Consider the following 25,614-nt stretch of genomic DNA (forward strand, 5'->3'; position numbering starts at 1 on the left):
AAAGGGTACTGAGGAATATCTTTCCATGGGCGTAGGGATTAATTCTTTTAAAAATTTTAAATATTTTGTCCTAATATTTTTAGTCTTCATAATTTTCTTGCTATTGTTGAATCAGTACTTTTTAATGGAGGTAAATTTTTTTTTTTAAACAAAGATTTGAAATTAGAACCTTGCTGAATACTCAGGGGAAATTTTTTTTTAAATCCTTACCTTACGTCTTGAAGTCAGTACTGTGTATTGGCTCCAAGGCAGAAGAGTGGTAAGGGCTAGGCAATGGGGGTCAAGTGACTTGCCCAGGGTCACACAGCTAGGAAGTGTCTGAGGCCATATTTGGTCTCTAGACCTGGCTCTCAATCCACTGAGCTACCCAGCTGCCCCCTCAGGGGAAATTCTTGAAAGAGATTGGTCTTTGGCATGCAGGTATATATTTTATGCAGAACTAGTTTTCTTCTTAGCTTGCTCACATTGAATTTTAAATTAGGGCAGTTTTGTATTTAACTCTAGGTATTTTTGAAGTTTGTGTATTGAGAATATTTTCCAGGATGTCTCTCAATGTATGTGTGGAACCCACACATATGTTTGTGTACATATATAATCATTTCGTAGTGAATTAAGGGAGACACACAGAGTTTTTATATTATACCCACACATTTGAGTCTAGATTCATAATAGATTGTGAAATTTTGGAAAAGGAGGAGAAACCCATTATATAGGGTAGGCTTCTGTGTCATAGTAGCCTTTCCCCCCACAGTCCTGGAAATAGTTTTCTTTATAAAATTCCTCAAATTAAATGTTGCATTATGTAAAAACAATTCTTATAGGATAACAGGAAATATCTATCTTTTAAATCAATCTCTGTTTCTGGTTTCATCTTACCTTTGTACCTTTATCCCAATATGTTGTGGCAAATACCTCTCCAATGTGTGATTATATAATATCTTCTACTAGTGAGGGGAAAAGGAAGTCCTCAAGTCCCATGTATTAAAAGAGATTTATTAAAGGCTAGCCATGCCAGTCAACTGGAGATAGAAGTAGTAGATTATAGACCTTTAAGTCTGTATCCAGAATGGGAAGGTGTGGTGGCACCTCTAGAGATGGCTTTCCTGCTTTCCTTTTTGGTCTAGGAAAAGACCTATTAGAGATGATCCTACCTTTTCAGGACTTCCTGAATGGAGGTGGAGCATTGAATGCTCACTACAAGTTATGCCAATCCCAGAGCTATGTGCTGGAAACACAAATAAAAAGACATTCCCTATGTTCAAAGAGCTTAAAAGATAACATTTAGGGGAATACATGGAAAGGAACTTGGTTTAGGGAGTCATAGATAAATGGGGCAGTTGATTGATGTACACTTTCCCAAAGAAATGGAGGGGGTTATTCTTTGCCACCTCTATGCTTTGGAATCTGTGAGCACAGTGATTGATTGAGGTGAATAAAAGTACAAGATTGGAATATTTACCATTATACTCAAGGTTTAACTAACAAGCAACATGTGGAGCATTCCTATCTTGGATGCCAAGTGCTCTGGGGCTGTTTGGAGCCCAGATAGGTATTTATCTATTAAGTTATCATTAGGGAAACCAGATGAGACCTCAACTGATTTTAGAGGTGAAAGCAAGAAAGCTTATAGGTTGTTAGTCAATTGATCTGAGCCTGAATTGTCCCAGAAGATTCTAGAAGGATGGGAGAATTCCTTTGAGTTTCAAAAGCCATCTGGAGCCTGTGGTTTGTTTTACTTGAGATTCTACATATGGACCCCCTTATCTACAATTTCACTTTCTGTGGTTTCAGTTATTCATGGTCAGCTTGAGGCCCTATAGAAGTCCTCTTGCTGGTGCCATCTGGCCCTAGCAACAGTCTCTTTGGCTTCTATTTTCACTTTTTAAAAAAGTTTTTTTTTGGGGTGGAGTGGGGCACTGGTTCCTCCAGAAAGTGGGAGGCTGTGGAACTTGGAGCCAAAGGGCAGGAGTGGGTGAGAGAGAGCTCATGTATGTGGGAGTCTGCAGATGTTCCCTGATATTCATGGTTTCAGCTATTAGTGGTAGGTCTTGGAACATATCCCAGGCAGATACAGGTGTCCTGTTGTATTACCTTAGACTCCATAGAGGAAGCGAAAATGATCTTTCAACCCACAGATAATCTAGCAAGAGGAAAATTCAAAGAAGCAAACGTATATCTATGTATTAAGAAACAATACCAAAAAAACACCAAAGCATTTATATAGAGCTTCTGGGTTTTTTAGGCTGCTGCCCTGTGGCATGGGTGCTATTATTATTCCTACTTTATAAATGGGGAATTGAGGCCAAAAGGTTAAAGTGACCTTCTTAGGGTTATACATTTAATATCCGAAGTAGGATTTAATCTCTATTGTTTTTTATTTCAAGCCCAGCATTCTATCCCTGTACCACCTGATTGCCTCTTATAATAAGAAACCACAAGCCACCACTAATTGAGGCAGTCGTGGCCCTTCAGCTTAATACCTTCTCTTAGAAATAGTTCATGGGCTTTTTTCTAGAAGGAACTTGATTGCTCTGGTTATTTAAAATTGTGCCAAGGCTTGATGAAGATGCTTCTTATTAAAAGATCCTTTTTTTAATATCAAAACTGTTTTTATTTTGATGTTTGGCAAGAGTTATATATACATATATATTATATATAAAGCCCAGAACAGTAAATTTCAGTAGCACTTCCCACTTAGAAAAACATAGGGAAATAGGATCCCTTCTGTCTTACCATGGTGGACCATTTTGTGTTGTTATTGGCATAGTTTTCCAAGTGTTTGCATTTACATGTACTTAAAGCAGTTTCTTACCCATCCCTCCCTAAAATGATTATTACTATATACAAACACATTCTCTTAGCTGGTTATGTGCTTAAATGTAGTTTCTTACTAAAGAGGCTTTTAAGCAGAAAAAATTTTCAACTCTTTCCCCATAATTTCTATGAACTATCTAAAGGCTGAAAGGTTTCAAAGTTCTGATCAATTGTAGAAATGTTTTCTTTAGACTTCATTGTTCTTGATTAGAGATTTTTGAATGATTTAATCACCTTTTCATTATTATTGTGTAAGTAGAATTTTGTACCCCAGGACTATATTCCCCATAATTCCTTTACTTTTCCCAGAATTCCTTGAATTACATTCCCCACTAGCATCTTTATATTTTGTAAATAAGTTTGCTATAACCCTGCCTTCACGCTCTTCTTCCTGCACTCTCTTCCTTGTTCTCTGTCCTGTGCCCGTGTCTGGGATCCTCCTCTTTGCTCAGGCTATCACTGTCCTTTTCTTCAAATTATTATTATTAAATTCTTATAAAATTATTCTTAAAACAATTCTTTAAAAAATCTTATAAAAATATAATTTGAATGTTGGTTTTTAATCTTACATTTTGATAATTTAATTACTGCTTAACAAACTTTTATTCTGTTCCTTCTTGGCTACTATAAGAATGATATTAGAAATTGGGTCTTAGTTTAGAGATAAAGAAGTAGAGAAGCTGGCTTGAGAAAGAATTGGAGTTTGAAGCAGATCTAAGACAGTGTCAATTTCAAATGTCTTGTGGGGGGAAGTTTTAACAGTTTTTCTGTGGCAATTGGTCTCTGAGAATGGCAGTTACTCTCAGGGGGTAGCAGTTACTTACTCTCTGAGTGTTGGAAGAGGTGACATTTTTTCTCTCTCTCCTCACTGTCTGAGGTAGAAGAAAAGGAGGGAAAAACCTGAAGGAGTTAAGTGATTTTCCTTTTCCAACTTGGGAAAGCACTAGTGACTATCTCTTGCTGTTATATAAATTGTTTTTATATCTGAGAAGACCAAAGAAAGACCTGGTCTTTGGTTTGGACTCTGAGGCTGTTAAGGCCAGAGTCCTAACTTGGTTCTTACTGAGCTAGCTAGGCTTTGTTATTTTTTATAATTTGGAGACAAATTTAAGAATTCTAAGGATAATAGTGTTACTTTATTTAGAATAGTTAAAAGTTGGGTCAGTCAGATCAGGAAGGATCAATGTAGCCTCTGGAAACAGGAGAAGTGGTTCCTTGTGGAACCAGGGAGTTTTATTTGGGTGGAGCTAGAGTCCCTTAGAGTTAGACATCTTTTTTTGTCCTTATATTTTCAATAAATATTTTATTTTTTATAACAAGAGTCTCTTTAGCATCCTTACTCCTGGCCCTGAAAATTTCACTTATGAGCTTCATTTCACTGTTATAAAATGAAAATACTTTGTAAGCATAGCAAGCAGTGTATCTAAATCAGTTTTTAACACATAATCAATTCATTGCTTTGTTAGGTTTACAGTTATCACTATTATTTTTACACTACTGTGGCATTTGTTATCATAAGATAAGGTAGTACAAATTAGGAAATATCTGTATAGGACAGAGGCAAGAAGAGCCTAGATAGTCAGGTTATTTGAACTTAAAAGTCTATCTCTGTGCTTCCTGCCTGAGTAACCTTAAGTCTGGCCACTAAATCTCCTTGGGTTCTCTAAATCTCCTTCAATTTTCTCATCTGCAAAATGAGGGGCTTGCACTGGATGACTTCTAATGTCCCTTTAGCCTTAGGTTTCAGAACTCCTGATTTTCTTGAATTCTTTAACTATGCAAACTTTGTTTGGAGTTCTTTGTTTCCCTGGACAATGACTAGGATTTAATAGGAAAACCTATTCCATAGTAATGAAAAACAGTGGATAGATAGCATTAAGAGTTTCTGGAGGCAGCTGGGTGGCTCAGGGGATTGAGAGCCAGGCCTAGACATGGGAGGTCCTGGGTTCAAATGTGGCCTCAGACACTTCCAAAAGGAACTAGAATCACAACCAAGAATCACATATCCAGCCGCCCTCCCCTACCCCCCCAAATCCTTCAGAGGAAAAGGTGAATATTTAATGAAATAGAAGACTTTAAAACATTCCTGATGAAAAAACCAGAGCTGAATATAAATGTTGATATTAAGACTCAAGAGGGCATAAAAAAGCATAAATTGGAAAGAGAAATAAATCATAATGGACTCCATAATGTTAAATTATTTATATTCCTAGGAAAATGATACACTTGTAACTCCTAAGCACTTCAACATGAAGTAAGCAGAACCAAGAAAACATTGTACTTAGTAACTGCAATATTGGAAGGACAATCAACTCTGCATTGGATTTTGGATCTGGAAAGCCATACCTCATACAAAAGACACTAGCCCCAAAGGGGAAGTTATTCTAGATCTAATTCTAATCATGATAAAACTGGTAGAGTGGTATAGTGGGATGAATACTGGATTTGATGTCTAGAAATCTGGACTAAAATATTAGCTCTGCCCCTCACGGTCTATGTAACCTTTGGCAAATTATTTTGTATTCCTGGGTGTGACTCTTGTTTTTTTTGTTTTTTTTTTTCTGAAAAAGGAGAGGACCCTTTAGGATCTTTTCAGATCTCCATCTATGAAGTAAAAGCAAAGTTCTTAATTTTTGATTTAAACCCTTCCCTTCTATCTTAGAATCAATACTGGATATTGGTTCTGAGGCAGAAGAGTGGTAAGGGCTAGGCAATGGGGGTTAAGTGACTTGTCCAGGGTCACATAGCTAGGAAGTATCTGAGGCCATATTTTAACCCAGGACCTCCTTTCTCTGGGCCTGACCTTCAATCCACTGAGCCACCTGGTTTTCCCCTAAAAGTTTTAAGGATCATTTGGAAGAAAAGAAGCCAGCAAAAAGAAGATGGAAAAAATGACCAAAAAAGCATTTATTAAGCACTTAATACATAATAAGTAATGGGATATAATTAGAAAAAAATTAGATATAGATAGTGTATAATTGAACATCTCTTACCCAAAAAAAAGAACTACATTTCCCAGGAGCCCACCAACTTTCTGTCATTATAATATCCCCCTTGGAGACAGGGGGATATTAGGTGGGGACATGGAACGTTCCACCTCTTCTTGTCCCAAGCTTGGTTGATCAGCTTGGGCACGTGGTCTTTGTTTTATATCCTCTTTATTCCTTGATTTCTAATGATCATGGTCTTTGTTTCATATCCTCTTTATTCCTTGATTTCTAATGATCATTTAATAAATTCCTTAAAATATATTATTTTTATTATTTTACATTAATTTTAATTTTTACATTGATGGCAACCAGAAGATATCCTCGATAAATTTTTTTTTAAGCCACTTTTCTCCTGCCAAGGCTTTTCGCCACTCCACCACCACCCCACCCTCACCCCCCCTCAAAATCCAAGAGAACTCTACCTGAGCGGCTGCCCTGCTCCTGCCAGTTTCTTTGTTGGTGGTTCTCCCACCCACCCCTATTTTTTGCTGGTTGTCCTTCCTACTGGCTACTAGTTTGAGGAGCCTAGGATTCTTGGCTGAGAAGAGATAACCCGCTTCTCTCTCTCTCTTTTTTTTTTTTTTTTAAATAAAACCCTTACCTTCTGTCTTGGAGTCAATACTGTGTATTGGCTCCAAGGCAGAAGAGTGGTAAGGGCTAGGCAATGGGGGTCAAGTGACTTGCCCAGGGTCACACAGCTGGGAAGTGTATGAAGCCAGATTTGAACCTAGGACCTCCCGTCTCTAGGACTGGTTCTCAATCCACTGAGCTACCCAGCTGCCCCCCAACCCGCTTCTCTTGCCCATCTGATTGAGCCTGCATTTCTCATTCCTTGCTGCTACCTTTCATTGCTGCTGCCTATGCTGCTTACTCCTGCTCCTACTTTGTTCCTGCTTTTAGCTGCCTCCATCTTCGGAACTCACAAACTTCCAGCCAATTTCCAGTATCTGGTAAAAACAAGTGTATTTTCCTTAGGTAATGATTAGCCTCCTAACTCCCTCTCCACAGGGCTGGGGAAACTAATGTTTTACCTCAGGGGGGAAGGGGGGAAAGTTTACTTAAAACTGGAAGTAAATTACAAGCATGGCACATTCTGTGAAAGAGAAGTACCTTGCCTATTTCAAACAGCTTCTACTATTTATTAGTGCACTGATCTTTTTCACTTATCTTGCCTGAGACTATTTGTCTTATCTAAGTTTTGTATCTTGCATGGTGTCTTTGCACATAGATCTATCCATAACATGCTTGAGGGACTATAAAATCTGCTTAGCTTGGCCATTGTCATATTCCATCATTTTACTTTCTCTTGTACTTTGGGTTCTTACCATATTATTTATAAGCTTCACAACACAATGATAACTTCATTTCCTCTACTCGTTAATTTGGATTGATTGATTCATCTTAGTAATTATAATTTTGTGGAAATTTTTAGATTTGTTTTGGCCCTTGGAATAAACCTTTCTATTTTGTATCACTTTTAAATTTTTTCTTAGAAATCAGGGGCTGGATAGCGGATAACCAAAGATCCTTTACAAAGTCCCATATAAACAAGGATTTATAATTATGACTGAACTTAACCAAGTGCAAAAATCTCCACCACTTAGCCTCTTTTACTTCTTTAATTCTCATGCCATAGGCAAACTGATTCTAGAGAGGTAGATAGATCTAGACAGTTCACTAGATCAGACAAGAATATAGGGGGCAGCTGGGTAGCTCAGTGTGTTGAGAGCTAGGCCTAGAGACAGGAGGTCCTAGGTTCAAATATGACCTCAGACACTTTCCAGTTGTGTGACCCTGGGCAAGTCACTTGACCCCCATTGCCTAGCCCTTACCACTCTTCTGCCTTGGAGCCAATACACAGTATTGACTCCAAGAGGGAAGGTAAGGGTTTAAAAAAAAAAGAATATCTTGCTAATATCTTCATAAAATGAGTCTCCAGACACCCTATTGATTAATAAATTAAGCTTCTCACCAGGGTGGTCCTTCCTAGTAAAAGACATGCTGAGCTGAAGTTACAGGAGGTTTTTATAGGTTTACATATGTGCAAGATGGAATGTAAGCTTAAACAACATTGTGAATGATATAGTGCCTTACAGAATACTATTAGTGTGATATAATAACAAGAGTAAGCAAGCCTTATCTTACAGAAGCCAGATGTGTCATTAGCATTTGCATGTAGGATATTCCATATTGTTCATTGTACATTATATTTAACCTATACTGGATTTAGCTCTCTATTGTTATTAGTAAGGGTCATTTCCTCATGTACATTGACCATATGTTGTTTTGGACTCTGATCTCTGAGCCGACTGACTTTCCCACAAGAAAGCACAGTCCTGATATTTGGTTTCTACAAAGGGAAGCAGATTTTGATTAATACATTAGCCAGTAGGTCACTGCATTAATTCACTTTACTTAAGTATAATCATGGTAGAGAACACTAGCGGCCAAAATTAGGGAATTTCTCAAGAGAGGAGCCATTCCCCACTGAGGAACAACCATAAGAAACCTGGACTTTGTGGGTGTCAATGACAATAGAATTAGAAGGATTCTGATACAACTAAGAGCGAGAGTATCAGTGAAAAAAGTTTTTGAACTTTAGTGGGATTTCATAGCACGTAACCTAAATATAATGTGGCAAACATGTTTACAAAACTTGAAAAAGCGTTTTTGGAATGGCAAATCATCTAAGTGGGCATATTCTATATTTGTGGCTTCTCTATTTCAGTGAAGGAGGGGCAAAGCTTAGCACTCTGCATGGATATAAAATTAAGGAAGTTGGTGGAGAAAAGTGAGTAGAGGATGAGATCTGGTTGGAAGAGTTTACAGAGGCTTAAAATACAAAACTAAACAGAATATAGGATAATGTATATTTTTGTTGGTGTGTGGGAATAGGGAGATAAGATTAAGTAGAAGAGAAATTTGAAGGTAGACCACTGTGATGACAAAAGTTTTGACCTGAAAATATGCATTGTTCTATATTCTGTTTAGATAATTTTTTTCAATGGGATAGGACCCAGAATCCTGAAGACTTGAATGTAGATCCCATTTCAGTTACTAGTTATGTAATCTTGGGCAAGCCACTTAGCCAGTGTCTTCATCTGTAAAATGGAGTTAACTGTAAAGGTTGTTGTGATACATGAGAGGATTGTAATACTCTTCACAAACCTTAAAGTGCTGTATAAATTCTAGCTTTTATTATTATTGAAGAGAACTCACTTAAGTCCCCTAAGGGCAATAAACTTTTTTCTTGTTATATTTCAGAGCACTGGGTTTTATTTAAAGATAGATTCTAGCCTTGTCTTTCTTATTAACAAGCTTTGTGACCTTGGGCTCTTAACATTTATGGTCTTGATAACTCCTGTAAAAATGAGGAATGTTAAATTAGATTATTGATAAAGCTTTTCTAGTTGTAAAAAAATGTGACTTTCACCAAACTACAGTGAAATTCTTTTATAGCACAGGTTTGTGAGGACAGAATGAACATATTGGGTATGGTTTTTTCTTTAATACATGATTTTATTTTGTGGAATTTGTTTTCAACTGGGATATGCCAAAATCTTTATAGTAAAGAACTATGGCTTCTAGTATGTAATCTTAAATATACACATAAAAATTAGGTGTGAAATTTATAATTTATATACATGTTTATTTTTTTAAAGTTCTCATACTTAGAATGAAAATAATAATATTTTACCCAATGGAAAGAAATAAAACTAGACCATAGAATTTCTGAAGGGCCTTTTTAATTAGGGAGTTTTTTTGTATTATGGTAATATACCTGGTTATTTAGTGGTCAGATTTCTGGTATCCTTGGAATTAGGAACACAGAACTTAATTTTTGTTAACATGGAGGGGAGAGATCCTTATCCCAAACTGTTGATTTAGTACTTTCTATAAAATTTAATTATTTAGCTAAATTTTACTGTGTGTTTTTCTCTTGGTAACTTTTAATTCTTCCTTGGTTATAGCAGATTTGCTGAGAGATACATTGGTTTGGAGTGGTGGGGAGAGAGGATGTGTGTTCTTTTGGAGTCAACCCACTGAGAGCAGACAAGAAAACAAAGAATAAGAAAGACTTTAGGAAAGAAGAGAAAGCATTAATTAATAATAAAGTTAATAAATTATATTAAATATATTTTGTATATTCAGGAGATATTTTCTTAAGAAAATCTTAGAATTCAAAGGAAAGAGCTTCATTTATCTAAAATTTGACCTATTCAAATATTTTATTTTCTAGTTCCAAATAATATATATACACATGTATAGTTCACATATAATGCATCATTTTTTATTAGTGTTGAGAAGTATTAAACTGGTGATATAAGTAGCTTAAAAGCTAAGAATTAGATGAATACAAAAAAGGCTTGCTGCAGGGGGCAAACGGGTGGGAGTTAAGTCACCGGGCAGAGGAGTGGCAGCGGCTTGACTGCAGGGAAGGAGGGGATATGGTTGAGGAAGGACTCTGAATGAACACCCTAATGTGAAAACCAATAGCACGGAAATGGGTTTGGATCGAGGACACATGTGATACCCAGAGAAATCATGCATCGCCAATGGGGGGGGGGGGGGAGGAAAAGAAAATGATCTTTGTTTCTAATGAATAATGTTTGAAAATGATCAAATAAAATAATGTTTAAAAAAAAAAGGCTTGCTGAAAGTCTTAAATGTCCTTATTCAAAGATTATTTATTTTGGTAGCTCTATATTTTTGTTAGATAATAACAAACTAGTCCTAATGTTCTCATTCAGTGATATCTGATCTAGGCATTTAGACCAAAGATGAGACGACCTTCAAAATCTGGCTTATCACTATTTCAGGGTTGACTATGTTTTGAAGCCTTGAGTTAAGGGTGCATGTGGCTCTTTAAAGTGTTGGATGTTTATCTCTGGGCATTTCTGTTTAGCTTTATAGGCTTATAAGAAATTTCACAAAGCAAGAAAGGAAAATGTTTTTCCCCTAAGTAATAGGTTTTTTTTCCCCCAGGTGAAAAATTCAGTTCAACTTTTCATTTTGTTTATATTTTCCTTTCATGTTTGTGACTTTGGGTTAAAATCCTCTTGAGGCATAGCTGAATAATTTTCATTGCTGTTGTTGTCTTCCTAAATCTTCATGCTTCCAGATGGAGGGTGATCAGGAATCTCATACTCCCTGGCATTACTTATGATTGAAAGTGATAGAATTTTTTTTTAGAGGTCTATTTCCAGTTGGATGAAGGAAGAAATAAGCATTTATTGAATACCTATCATGTTTCAGGCACTGCTGAGTGCTGGGGTTACAAATACAAGGGAAAAGATAGTCCTGTTCTCAAGAAACTTAGAGTATTAATTGGAGAAGACCACATGCAAAAAGAGAAGAAATGGGTGGGTGAGAAATAGGGGTGGTGTTGAAGGTGGTATCCAGGGATATGGTTTTGAAGTCTGGAGGAATTCAGGAATGGGGCCTGGAAGAGAATGAAAGCACAGGTGGACTTTTGTGGAGGAATAGTCCATGGGGAGTGGTAATGTAGTGGGGGGCTTGGGGCGAAACCCCTGGGTTCAGAATTAGTACCCTTTGCAGGAACGCAAGACTCCATAACTTAGCTTAAAAAGAAAAAGAAGAATTTATTAATTTAGAATTCATGTTGAATTTGGCTGGGAAGACAGCACAGATGGAAAGCTGCCTCCTCAAGGACATCAATTCTGGGGTCTTTATACTCTTTACAATGGGCGATACATGAGTCAGTGGGGTATGCACAGTGGGGTTTACAAGGGGGGAGGGGGATCAGTTATCTGACTGGGGTCAGCTTGAAGACGCGGTGATCCTCATAGCTTAGGGGACAAATAGATGTCTTAGATGCCACCCAGTCAAAGCATAGCTTGGAGTGGTATCTGTGTCGATCTCAAGACCTAAAGGATGATCCAAGGACGAGAATTCTCTCAGGGGACCTTCCCTTTGATATTACAGGGTCTTATCAGGAGTTATCAGATGTTTTAGGATTAGTAGTCACAAGGAAGCAAGGAATTTTCCTGCTTACAAGTTTGGCCTGAAACACTTCTATAATTTGGGGGTGCAAGGTAAACCTAGGGCCCCACATCTGTAAATTGTTCCAAGTGAGGAGGCTCCAGGCAGGGAACAAAGTTCCTGGAGTAAAGCAAGCAGTAAATCAGGCATGGTTTTGAAGGTCACAAGAATTGGAGAACAAGACCAGGAAAAGAATGGAAAAAATGTACCTACTGCTTACCTTTATGAAATTTAACAAACTATTTTGCTGACATTGACTTGTGTGCATTTTGTAAAATTGATTAGTGATACCTGCCTATAAGGCAGCAGCCTGTATTTATATTCTTACGCATTTATAAATGATTAATAAATCTTCAATTAAAAGGGCAAAGGAAAATACAAAGGTTTTTTTTTTTAATGTTGGGCTTATTAGATGTAGTATTCTGTTTCTTTCCTTTCTCCAACCCCCAGCCCAATGCATTGAATAATTTAAGATCAATTTCCATATTAATTGAAAACAGGAAACACAATATGTTAGTATAAGATGGAAATGAAAAAGCATACAATTAAAAAGTTAGATTGAAAGACTGAGAATGGATCCTAATAGGCTGATAGCACTTCACTGCCCCAAAATCATTGTTTGCTTTTTTTTTTTTTTAATTCTTACCTTGGGTCATGGAAATATTAAGTATAGGTGCCAAGGCAGAAGAGCTGTAAGGGCTAGTTAATTGTGGTTAAGTAACTTGCTCAAGATCCTATTGCTAGGAAGTATCAGGTTAGATTTTAACCCAGGACTTTCCTATCTCTAGACCTGAATTTCAATGCACTAAGCTACTCAGTTGCTTCCTTCTAGAGTCATCTTGATTAAAGTTTGTTTTGTTGTGGTTTGGGGTTTGTTTTGTTTTGGGTAGGAAAGTTGTTTTCTGCTTAATGGTGGAGTTCCTACTTGAAGGCCTAAAGCCATTTTCCTTTTAGCCTAAAATCTGCAATTCATACTACATTTCTGTAAATTAATTTTCTCTGTCTTTTAAAAAAGTGTAGGGACAAAATTGTGATCTTTATGCACTTACATTTATGCTATTATAAATGATTTACTTAAAGATTTAAATAAAAGTAATAATAACCTTGTTTTGGGTAGCCTTTTTCCAAAGCATTTTTACAAATTGATACTCATAATTTTTTATTTTCCTATATGTGATGACACATAACTTAAAAAATCAGGTAATTAAAACCTGCTCTGACGTCTTGGATTTTTCCTCTTTAGGTAAATTTGACAGTGAACAACACCTGAAAAAGAAGATACTGTTGACAGTAGAGGCAGAGGTAAATAATTGACTTCTTCCAGAACTAAAATGTTACAAATGTAAAATCTGTGCAAAAATGATTATTTGACTTTGAGGTTCAGAGTGTAAAAGATGGGTTAGATATTTCTTAGAATCAATAGAATTAGAATTAAGTATTGGTTCCAAGATTGAAAGGTGTTACAGATTAAGGCAATGATGGTTAAATGGCTTTTCCAGGATTACATAGAAGTGTCTGAGGTCATTATTTGAAACTAGAACCTCCCATCTCTAGACTTGACTCTCAATTCACTAAGTCACCTAGCTGCCTCTGGGTTTGACATTTCTGAAGGTATTATGCCTAGGGCAGCTAGGTGGCACTGTGAATAGAGTGCCAGGCTTGGAATCAAGGAAGACTTGGATTTATATTTGACTTTAGATATTTTCTAGCAAATTATTACTTATAGCCCTTGCCCTTCTATCTTAAGAGTTGTTGCCAAGACAGAAAGCAAGGAATTAGAAAGACAAGTTACATTTTGTAATATTCTCTTTCTCTTGCTTGGTCTTAAGTTCTTTCCTTTCCCATAGGTCTGACAGGTATACTATTCTAGGTTTACCTAATTTTCTTATAGTTCCTTCTTTATATTTAAGTCATTTACCCATTCTGAATTTATCTTGGTGTAGGTGTAGGGTGTGAGATGTTGATCCAAACTGTAATAAGGGACTATTTTGAATGGTAATTGATAACTAACAGATCAGGCTGTTATCTACTTTCTTCCTCCCTTCTCTTCTTCCCTCCTTTCAGCCTCCCCTTCTCCACCCTTCAGCCTCCCCTCTTCTGGTGTCTATAAATCAACTCAAGGTGAGTTTTATGGTGTCTCAATGAAATACTTTCTCTTCTTTGTCTTAAGTAAGGGTTTATTTGGGGAAGACAGGGAAGGAGAAGGAATGGAAGGAAAGAGGATTTTGGGGTTTCCCTAATACTAAGATGAGTTTTAGGTTGGAGGATGGTGAAATATAGTTCAGTCACTATCACAACAGAGCAAATCAGATATAGATCTGGACTTTTGTCCTTCTTTCTTCTGTCTTCAAAGCCAAAACCACCTTCAGACTTCAGTCTCCAAAGTCAAGAGAGAACAGCCTTCTTCCCTCTTTTCAAGCCAGAAAAGATCCAGTATTCAGTTGGTCTCTTCCAACTGCTTCTCCCGGTCACATTCTAAATAGAATACTCTCGTTTGAGTGACAGGTTATCAGTTTCAGCTGCTCCAAACTCCTGCTACAGAATCATTCTCAATTTCTCACTTCCACAAAACCTAATTTTTCTCATACTGTTTTCCAATTTTTCCTAGCAGTTTTTGTCAAATAGTGGGTTTTTGTCACAAAAGCTGGGATCTTTGGGTTATATCAGACTATCTTGCTGATGTCATTTACTCCAAGTCTATTCCACTGATCCTCCCTTCTGTCTCTTAGCCAGTACCATATTGTTTTGATGATCACTGCTTTATAGTACAGTTTAAGATCTGGTACTGCTAGACCCTCATCCTTCACATTTTTTTAATGAGTTCCCTTGATAATCTTTTGTTTTTCCAAATGAACTTTTGTTATAATTTTTTCTATTTCTATAAAAGTTTTTTAGTAGTTTGATAACTATGGCACTGAATAAGTGAAAGTAGACAAAATGGATCAAGTGAATAGGGTGGATATTTGTTTTTCTTTTTCTTTTTGTTTTTTTTTAAACCCTTACCTTCTAATAGTATTCTGTAAGGCACTATATCATTCACAATGTTGTTTAAGCTTACATTCCATCTTGCACATATGTAAACCTATAAAAACCTCCTGTAACTTCAGCTCAGCATGTCTTTTACTAGGAAGGACCACCCTGGTGAGAAGCTTAATTTATTAATCAATAGGGTGTCTGGAGACTCATTTTATGAAGATATTAGCAAGATATTCTTTTTTTTTTAAACCCTTACCTTCCCTCTTGGAGTCAATACTGTGTATTGGCTCCAAGGCAGAAGAGTGGTAAGGGCTAGGCAATGGGGGTCAAGTGACTTGCCCAGGGTCACACAGCTAGAAAGTAGCTGAGGCCAGATTTGAACCTAGGACCTCCTATCTCTAGGCCTGGTTCTCAATCCACTGAGCTACCCAGTTGCCTGCTTAGGGTGCATATTTGTGCTAATAAAAAGCAAAATTGTGACAGCATTGAGACTGAACTAGTGAGTGTCTGCAGAGGGAAGGTGTAGAAAAAACCTTAGACGCTAGCTAAAAAAGATCATCAAGACAACAGCAGCAACTATTGATTTACGTCTACTGCCTGTACCAAAATCTCAATGAGGGTTATCCATCAGCAAATTGAAAGTGAGTACATTAGTAGGGAACAAGCAGGTTTCTACAGTTGATATTAAGCAATGGACTACAACTTTTTGATCTCCTATAAATCAAGGTTATTTAAGATTCCTTAGAAGAGAAAATGAAAGAAAAGACCTTATTCATTCAGTCACTAAACATATATGCCCCGCCTTGTGCTAAGTGCTAGGGATTCAAAGAAAGACAAAAAGATTTTTGCCCTTTAGGAGCTCACCATCTAATGGGTGATAGCGCAATGTAGTGCTAAAGATAGCACAAATGTAGTGAGGATGGAGGTAACTGGCCTGGGGAAATGATGAAGTCAGAAGAGCACATTGATGAAGTGATTGCCTGGGGCACCATTTGTCCCTGGAGGATCTATGAGCAATTTTCTGATAAATACTCTCTCTATTCAGAGGGTGGAAAGATCTAAGGGGAGGGAGCGCCAAGATGGTAACCCTTACATCAGTGATGGCGACCCTATGGCATGGGTACCAAAGGTGGCCCTCAGAGTACTCTCTGTGGACACCTGGCCATCCTCCTTCCCCACTTTCCACCCCCTTCGTGCCTTACAAGAAAGGCAGAGGGATTTGGTTGGAGCCACTCCCCTTATGCCTGATGACATTTTTTTACATCCCTGGCCCCTCTGCCCAGCAGCCCAATGGAGTGCACAGGGGTAAGGTTGGTGACTTTACAGGTAGCAGAGTAGGAAGGGAGTGGAGCGCTCTGACCAGACCCCTCTCCCTCTCTACACTTGCTGAGGACATTCCTCACTTCACCCAGCCCTCTGTCCAGCAGCCCAGTGGGAGCACTTCTCCCTCCCTTGTGTGGGGTAAAGGTGGGGGTGTACCCAGCATATGTCAGGGCATGGCACTCAGTCTCTGGAGAGTGGAGGTGGGGCAGGCCTGGCACTCTGTCTCTAAAAGGTCATCACTGCCCTACATAATAAATATATGAGGCATAACACACACCAAGGTATAGGATTGTCAAAAATACTGGTGACTGATGGAAGAGATCTTTTGCAGAGTACAGGCTTCATGAGGCTTCCCTGGAAATGGTGAGGTCCTCTATCTGCTCCTGGGTATAGAGAACTTTATGCTGACTACATCAGTCCTCAAGCCACTGCAAAGTTTTCTTGGAAGAAATTTTGAATCACTCCAAGGAGCTTGTCTATACAGCAAAGCTCAATTGTTCCAGGATATGGATTGCCCAGATTTCAATACTCATCTGAATGGACACCTTACGAAGGTTGTCTGTTAGTATGTATCTGGGACATAAATTACTGATGATGAATGAGCTGGGCTTCTATTTGAAAAAGGAGGACAAAGGTGGGCTAGATTTCTTCTGAAAAATTACAGAGCATTTTTATTGATACCATAATTTTCATATTGGCAAAAGCTCTTTTATTCGATATGGAGATTTTATCAGTATGGCAACAAGTCCTGAACCATTCCTGCTTGCAAATAGACTGAAGGTGAACCTCAAGCAGAGGGGCAATGGGAAGGTACATGGTGGGTGAGCAAGGGCAAGAAGAATTGAGTGACAGAAGGAGAAGATGGGTTGTTCACATGGCAAGACTGAGGGAGGACAGGTGGAGGGCCACTAGGATCTTGGCAAAAATCAGCCTTGTACAGTGTGAATGTATCCCCTTGAACTTTGCAAATGTAGGTGAGAGTTGCACAGGATAAGGCAAGGATAGCTTGCAAGCCACATTGTTAGAAGGAACTGCTCAATCAGTAAGGTCACGGATCTATTTGAAAAATTAGTATCTTGATTAAAAAGCCTTAGACTTTTTCTTTTAAACAGTCAATAAACATTAAGTTCCTACTATGTGCCAAGAACTTTACTAAGCTCTAGAGACAAAAAGAGTCAAAAGAAAGTCCCTGTTCTCAAGGCCAATAATCTACTGGAAGAGATAAAATGCAAACATATATTAAAAAGTAGGCTTTATTCAGGATAAATATGAAATAATTAACAAAAGGAACACACTAGAATTAAGAGGGATTAGGAAAGGCTTCCCATAAAATAAGAGATTTTACTTGGGACTTGAAGGAAGCCAGTAAGCAGAGATGAGAAGGAAGTTAGCCAGAGAAAAAGTCTGGAATCAAGAAAGATCAAAGAATACATGGTGGTAGGTAAGATTTAAGAAGACCCCAGAGAGTTAGGAGAGATTTATTTATGAAGAATTTTGAACTTGAAACAGCATTTTGTATTTGATCCTGCAGACTAGGGAGCCATTGGAGTTTTTGAGTAAGATGTTGACATGATTGGACCTGTTTTTAGGGAGTGTATGAACAGAGGATGGATTGTAGATTGACATGGGAGAGTCTTGACAGGCAAACTCACCACAGGCTATTGCAATAGTCTGGGTGTGAAGTGATGAAGGCCTGCACTCCTGGCATGAGATGTGGCAAAGATAAAATCAACAGCCTTTGGCAACAGTTTGGATATGTAGAGATGAGGGATAGTGTAGGAGTAGGGAGGATTTAGAGAGGAAGATGAGTTCTGCTTTGAACATGTATGTTTAAGGTGCCTAGAGGACATCAGTTCAGGATATCTGAAAAGCATTTGCTGATGTGAGCCTGGAGATGAGAAGGGAAGTTAGGGCATAGGATAGGTAGATTTGGATATATCAGCAGTATAAAAAGAATAATTAAGTTCATGGGAACTGATGAGATTACCAACCATAGTAGTATAGAGGGAGAGAAGAGAAAAAAACCTAAGACAAGAGACCTGAAGGCACTTGGATGAGGTTCTGGCAGAGAAAACTTAAGATGGAGTGATCAGATAGGTAGGAAAACCAGAAGAAAGTGGTGTTCCAAAAACCTCAAGAGAAGAAGAGTATCACTTAGGAGAGACTGATTGAGCCACAGTGCCAAAGGATGCATAGAGGTCAAGCCACCAAGTATTTGACCTTAGGCATCCTTTTCCCTTTTAGTAAAATGAGGTATGGCCCCTGAAGTCCCTATATAACCTCTTGGCTTATGATCCTCTTTTCTACTTTTTGCAACTTGACTTCCATTAGAAATATATCTTTAGTACAAGAGATTAGTCTTTTCCACTTGGTACAGCATTTTAAATCAACAGTAGCAAAGGATATTACACAATTCAGTGAGTGACGAAGCTGTGAGTAAGAATCATATGATTTGGGGAGTTGCAGATTAACATTACTCTTCCTTAGTGTCACCATTCTGAGTAATACATCCCCCCCCTTTATTTTCTTTTTAAGCCTTACTTTCTGTCTCAGAATCAATACTGTATATTGGGTCCAAGGCAGAAGAGTACTATTATAAGAGCTAGACAATGGCTGACTTGCCTAGGGTCACAGAGCTAGGAAGTGTCTGAGGCCAGATTTGAATCTAGGACCTCCTCTCCCCCAGGGTGGCTCTCTAGCCACTGAACTACCTAGCTGCACCCACCCCAATGCATTTTAAGGATTTTTTCCCCTAGTAGATTGCCTCAATAAAGTATGCTGTTGAATGATTTGACACTTATTTGGAGTAAAGATAGTATATAAACATAAAATAACCTGTATATTAAAACATAAGGTACTTAAGTCTTAATAGAATTTGTGTAGTTGAGAAAGGTAGGTCTAGTGCAGTAGTTCTCAGGTATTTTCTAGCCAAAAACACTTTGGCATCCATTTCATAATATTCCTCTAACTCTGTTATTTTTTCATGAAAATGTGTCTCCCCTTTCTCCTGCCTGATTTTCATGTTTAACATAAACATCATGTAGGGGAGTAAATCTATAAAATACTTTATTCTATGGAAATCTCTATGCACAAAATATTGTTTCTGTGCCTTGGAGTTGAATGTATCTAGTTAAAATATTTAGAGAACAAATACGCCATGCTAATATAATGCTAAATGAGGAATTGTGTTCATACTTGAATTCTATCTATACTCATGTTTCTTACTGGCAGGAGAATGATGGGAAAGTTGCTTTTTATCTCATTCCTTTTTCTTTCCCATTCCCTTTTTCAGTCAATAGATAGCAAACATTTATCAGGCACTTGCTAAATATGTCAGATGTTGTGGGAATGGCTTCTGCCCTCAAGGAACTTTTATAGTCCAATGGGAGAAAGATAACACATAAGAAAGCTGAAAATGGGGTAATATCTGGCATGGGGGCAGATATTATTCTAGAGAAGTCAAAGAAATCCAAAGTGAGTGTAGCTGGAGGAGTCAAAAAAAGTCTTCTCTAATCTCTTCCCATCTACTTGTTCCTGTTTTCAAACATGCCAAAGTGCCCCATATCTTTAAAAAATCATCACTAAGGGGGTGTCCATCCCCCCAACTACTTACTGTCCTCCTATCTAAACTGCCTTGCATATAATTAGTGTGTATATATTTGTTTTGACTTTATACTTTTGCTGCCTGTATTTTTATATGTACATTTTCCCCTTATTTGAATGTAAATTTATTTCACATAGGGTTGTTTCACTGGTGTCTCACAGTACTTGAGAAGGTATAAATAGAGTTTGTTTTTGATATAATTCAAAACAGATAAAATTTTGAGTCTTAAACATCATTAAGGGAATTAAGATATTCTTTTAACTGGTTATTTCAACCAAGAACTAGGTTGCAGAAATAATCAGGAGAACAAGATAAAAGACTACATTTCCAGCTATGAGTAGTTCTCCTCCAAGCCATCCTCTTCTCAGCTGTCATGTTCATCTTCCTAAAGCACAAGTCTGAGGGTATCAATCAAAGTCTAGTGGGTCCAGGCTCAAATATAAAATCTTTACTCCTTCCCTAACATTTTCTACTATCCAGTGACCCCGACTTCTTGCTTTTCTTACTTTTCTTTGTAGGAGACCTCCATCTTCCACTTTCTTTGGCTGTCCCTCATGCCTAGAATGTACTTTCTCATCTGCCTCCTGGCTTTCCTGCTGAAGTTTCAGATTAAGTCCCCCTTTCTGCAAGAACCCTTTCCTAGTCTTCCTTAATCTTAGTGATACCCCTCCCCCCTATGTTAATCTCAATTGATCCTGTTAATATCCTTTTGGTACACAATTGTTTGTATATCATCTTCTATGTTAAACAGAACTCTTCAAGGGTAAGGATTGACTTTGTATCCCCAGACTTTAGCACAGTGACTGACATAATAGGTGTTTTAATAAGTATTTATTGACTTGGCTTGAATATGAGGCAGATTCATGGGATTCAAATGTGTGGGTCTGACAATGTTACTCTTCATGTCTCAAAATTTTTTTGCAAAGGCCCATTTTTTGTGAGAAAAGTGCTGAATTTGGAATTTCAAGAAATTAGTTCAAATTCCTCCCCCAACGTTTAGTAACTGTATGTAACTTAGTAAAGACCCAGACTTTATTGTTAGCATCCTAAAAGTGGAGTCATGTTTCACCAGGAAGCCAGTGAATGACCTGCTAGTTTCCTGAAAGTTACATAGAATACAAGCTAAAAATGAGCAGAAAATGATTCCAGATATACTTTATTTCTACCACTGAGAAGACAATGATGTTAAAGCTTCCTGAAAGTTACATAGAATACAGAGCTAAAAATGAGCAGAAAATGATTCCAGATATACTTTATTTCTACCACTGAGAAGACAATGATGTTATAGCTTAGGCTTTTTTTTTTCTAATTTCTCTTTTCAAATCAAACAGACAAGTTATTCAATTTAGAAGTCCTTGATTAAATGCCTCCTATGTGAAAAATCCTGAGGTGTGAAGATTAAACTCAGACCTTCTTCTCAAAGAATTTATAATCAAATTGAGCTTAGTATAATTTTATTCCAGTATCAAATAGTCATTCACACCCTAATAAAGGGATACTTCTATAATACTTCTATATTCTGTATCATGGAGATGGCAACTTATTTATATGAAGGGAATATTGCAGTAGAATTAAGTTGCAACATTTTAATATGCTGTTGGGTAAAAAAGTGACTAGCAAGGATAATTTGGATTTGAGACTACAAATAACTATCATAAGATACATGCTATTCCTTACTGTGGACCCACTTGTTTCTTGTTTATGAGATTAAATTTTTCCGAATGGAAATTATATAATCTAATAAAAATTTTAGATATATACATAGTCTTCATTCTCTTTTTTCCAAATAAATTACTATTATAGCCAAATTCATCATATGTTATGTTCAATTTGTGAAGTCTTATAAGTCTTAGTATACTAATTTTACAAGTTAATGGAATAGGACTGAAGAGGCATAGTTTTATGAAATCATCTGTCATTTTTGTTTCTTCACAATGAATTTTGTACTTATGACCATAGGGAACAACAAAAAACATCTCTCCATTTTAGAGAACATTTAGGAACTTTGTCCAAAAGACTACAAAATGGAATAGGCTTTGACCCAGCCACATCACTAATATATTTGAATCCCAAAAAGATTTTTTAAAAGAGGAAAAGAACCTATAGTTACAAAAATATTTCTAGCAACCTTAATGGTGGCAAAGAATGAGAAATTGAAGGGATGCCTATCAATTTGGGAATGGCTGAACAAGTTTTGGTAGAGGATTATGATAGAGCAGTAGTGTTCTATAAGAGATGACCAGAAAGATGCTTTCAGAAAAACCTAGAACAAATTCATGAACTGATGAAAATTAAACGAGCAGAACCAGGAGAACATTGTACACCGTAACAGCAATATTGGACTATGAAAAACTTAGCTACTCTTAGCACTACAATGGTGTAAGACCATTCTGAAGGAATAATGATGAAAAATGTTATCCACTTCCAGAGAAATAACTGAGGGAGTCTAAATCAGACCAATGCATATTTTTTTAAAACTTTATTTTTCTTATTTATTTTTGGTCTGTGTGTGCTTTCACAACATGACTAATATGGAAATATGTCTATACCACCCATAACAAATTATTTGTCTTCACAAGGGGAGGTAGAAGGAAGAAGGAGAAAGGAAAGGGAGATAATTTGAAACTCAAAACCGTAAAAAAGGTGTTAATTTTTTTTTTAAACATTAATGGAGGTGGGGGATGGCAGAATAAAATATTTTGGGGGAGGATAAAGCCATCTGCTCCCATTACCAATCATCATCATTTAGTTAGAAGGCCAGGGAAGATTTTTAAAGTTTCTTTTTGAAAAATTCATTTTTATTTATTTTAAAACATTTTATAGAATTAGAATTCTGACTTCTCTTTCCCCTCTTCCCATTGAAAACAAAAGAAAAATAAAATCTCTATTACTAACCTATATAGTAAAGCAAAAGCAAATTTCCACATTGGCCATATCCAAAAAAATATACCATTGTGTACTCTTGAGTCCATTACCTGTTTATAAAGACGTAAGTAGCATTTTTTATTAGTTCTCTGGCCATTATTTTGATCAGTGTTCCCATTTATTTTAAAGTTGTTTGCTTTTGCCATATTGTTGTCATCATATTATCCTGGTTCTGTTAATTTCTTTCTCCCATCAGTTCATTCAAGTCTTTCTGGGTTCTCTGAAACCCTCTTCTTTTTCATCATTTCTTATAGTACAGTAGTATTCCACTACATATATATTCTCCAATTTGTTCAGCCATTACTCAGTTTATGGACACCTTCTTAGATTCCTGTTCTTTGCTATCTCAAAAAGAGCTGTAAACGTTTTTGTATATAGTTTATTTTGCTTAGGACTAACCTATAATTAATCCTCCTCCTTATTTCCTTCTCCCCCATTCTCTACTTTACCTCCAGTTTCCCTATTGAATGAGATATTTCTCTCTCCAACTCAGTATGTTATACTTCTTTGAACAATTTCATTGAATGATTTTCAGGTGTCAGCCATTCTCCTACTAACTCCTCCTTCTTGTTAATGTAGATTTCTACTTGTACATCTTCATTATATGAAAGAATTTCCCCTAAAACTTTCCTTTCCACTGTCATCCACCAGTGAATTCTTCTGTCTTTCAATTCTTTTAAAATCATTAAGACATAACAGAATCATTCGCAGGCCTTCTCTAAACTCTCTCTATGAAATCTTGATGATAGGGTACAAAGTGGATACATCTCCCACACATGAATAAGTATAAGAAAATTTTATTTCATTAGTTATCATTTTTCACTTATGTTTATTTCATATTTGTCTTCATTTCTATGTTTGAATTTCATCATTTCTACTCTGTTCTGGTCCGTTCACTAAGAATGCTTAGAATGCTCTTATTTTATCAAAGATCATTTTACTCTTATAAAATTACACTGAGTTTTGCTGAGTAAATTATTCTTGATTGTAAACACATATCCTTTGTGGAATACCATATTCCAAATCTCCCCTTTCCTTTATAGTAGTAGCTGCTAAATTGTGTGTGATCCTCTCTAGATTTTGGCTACAATGTTCCTGATAGCTTTCATTTGTTTATTTCAGGAGACAGGCAGTAGAATCTTTCTATTTCCACTTTGTCTTCTGGTTCTAAGAGATTTGGATAATTTTTCATTTAAGATTTCTTGAAACAAGATGTCTAAACTCTTCTTTGATCAGAGGATCCAGACAAAAATTCCATGTTCCCCCCCTCCTCACGTCTTTTCTAGGTCAGGCATTTTGTTTACTTAATATTTCCTTCTATTTCCAGTTTTTTGACTTTTTAAATATTTCTGAATTTTATGCTGTTGTAGGGTTCCATGCCAAAAATTTTGTTACTTAGGCAAAGCTTTGTAGCTCTTGTGCCAAGTTATTCCCCTAATAATTCTTCCTCCTATTGCTCTCATTTCTTTTCTTATTTTTTTCTGCATTTTTTTCTTTGATTAAAAGTATTTAAAAGTTTTTTTCCCTCTAATGTTCTTGTTTCATCTCTTCCCAGAATTCTAGTTGAGTTTGTGCCTGAGCTGTATTTTTCCCTGAGACTGCTTGTAGATGGTTTGGAGTTGTTTTCTTCAGTATGTGTTTTGCCAACCTAAGAACTCTGTGGTGGTATTCTTTTTTGTTGACTCATTCTTCCAACCTACTTTCTTGGACATTGGATCTCATATTAGGGCTCGATCTTCCACATTTCTGGAAGGAAGGTCTGGACTGGTTCTTCTGTTGCTTTTTTTACGGGTATTGCACATTACTTACTTTACTATTTCAGGGACAACTCATGCTCTGGGGACCTTTATAGGCTTTCATTGCTGCCAAAGTGGTCTGACCCAAGTTGGATTGCTGCTCTCATGGTTTGAGCTCCTCAGCTTCCTGGATTTCTAAATCTGAACATGGATGCTACTGGACTTGGCTCTTACCAGCCAATTAAAAAGTTCCACTAGTTCATAGTGACAGAACTGTCTGCTTTTCTTATGTCTAGTATTACTGCCCTGATTACTGCCCCCAATACCTCTGCAAGTTTCAAATTATACCATTGTACTAGATTTGAGATCTCACTTTGTTCCTGGGGTCTGGATCTCACTACTACTACTACTATTTTCTTTAGAACGTTCTCTCTCTATTCTTTCTGTATATTTCTCTCCTGCTCTCTCCCCTCTCTCCCTCAATCCCCCACCTGAGTTAACTGACCATGAAGTTGACAGTTGGCATCTGTTCTTGCCTCCTATATGTCCTATATCCTCTGATGGATGCCTGGGACCTCCTCATGTCCCTGGGGTTTAGCCTCTCTGGAGCTGGGAGTGTTCCATATGTGGCCTTTCTGGCCAAACCTGTCCCCTCTTAGCCTATCTTTCTTTGCCCATGGGACTGGGCAAATGAGTCACTCTGACTTTCTGAGTTTCCCTGTCATGGCTTTGCTAGATTTGGGGAACTTTAGGGGTGGGGGAGAAGAAGAGGAGTTTCTTGTGCTTCTTCTTGACAACTATAACTGCCATCTTGGCTCCACCTCTTTTATTTTTGGTTTCTATCATGTATTTCCATGGATTTCTCCAATATAGTGTATCTCTTTTCAATGTTGGTAACTTCTTTCCAGTCTAATTTTGGGGACATGAAAGAGGAAGGAATAAGGAATGAGAAGTGAGTAGGCTGTATTTATAACTGTAATAATAATAATAGCTAAGATTTTAGTAATTATTTAAGGTTTGCAAAATACATATATTAACTCATTTCATACTCTGGCCACCTCTAGTAGATAGGTGTAAATATTGTCATCCCTTTTATGGATGAGGCAGCTGAGTCTGAGAGAGAGAAAGTATGTTGCTCAGGGTCAGAGAGTGAGTATCAAGTAGGATTTGAATTCTTTTGGACTCTAATTCTGGCTTCCTATCTTCTTTGCCAGGTAGCTTCCTGTGGACACCTAGTATTGTG

At 37.1% G+C, this 25,614-nt stretch overlaps 1 protein-coding gene across 1 annotated transcript in view; it reads left to right on the plus strand.

Moving 5' to 3' along the window:
* SOAT1 (sterol O-acyltransferase 1) overlaps positions 1–25,614 on the plus strand; it is a 77,694-nt gene that overhangs the window by 15,431 nt on the left and 36,649 nt on the right. Inside the window, exon 3 of the mRNA XM_007480882.3 lies at positions 13,051–13,109. Coding sequence (XP_007480944.1) covers positions 13,051–13,109 — 59 coding nt within the window. The remainder of the gene's footprint in view (positions 1–13,050; positions 13,110–25,614) is intronic.

Source organism: Monodelphis domestica, chromosome 2 (genome assembly GCF_027887165.1).
Source record: "Monodelphis domestica isolate mMonDom1 chromosome 2, mMonDom1.pri, whole genome shotgun sequence".
NCBI lineage: Eukaryota > Metazoa > Chordata > Mammalia > Didelphimorphia > Didelphidae > Monodelphis > Monodelphis domestica.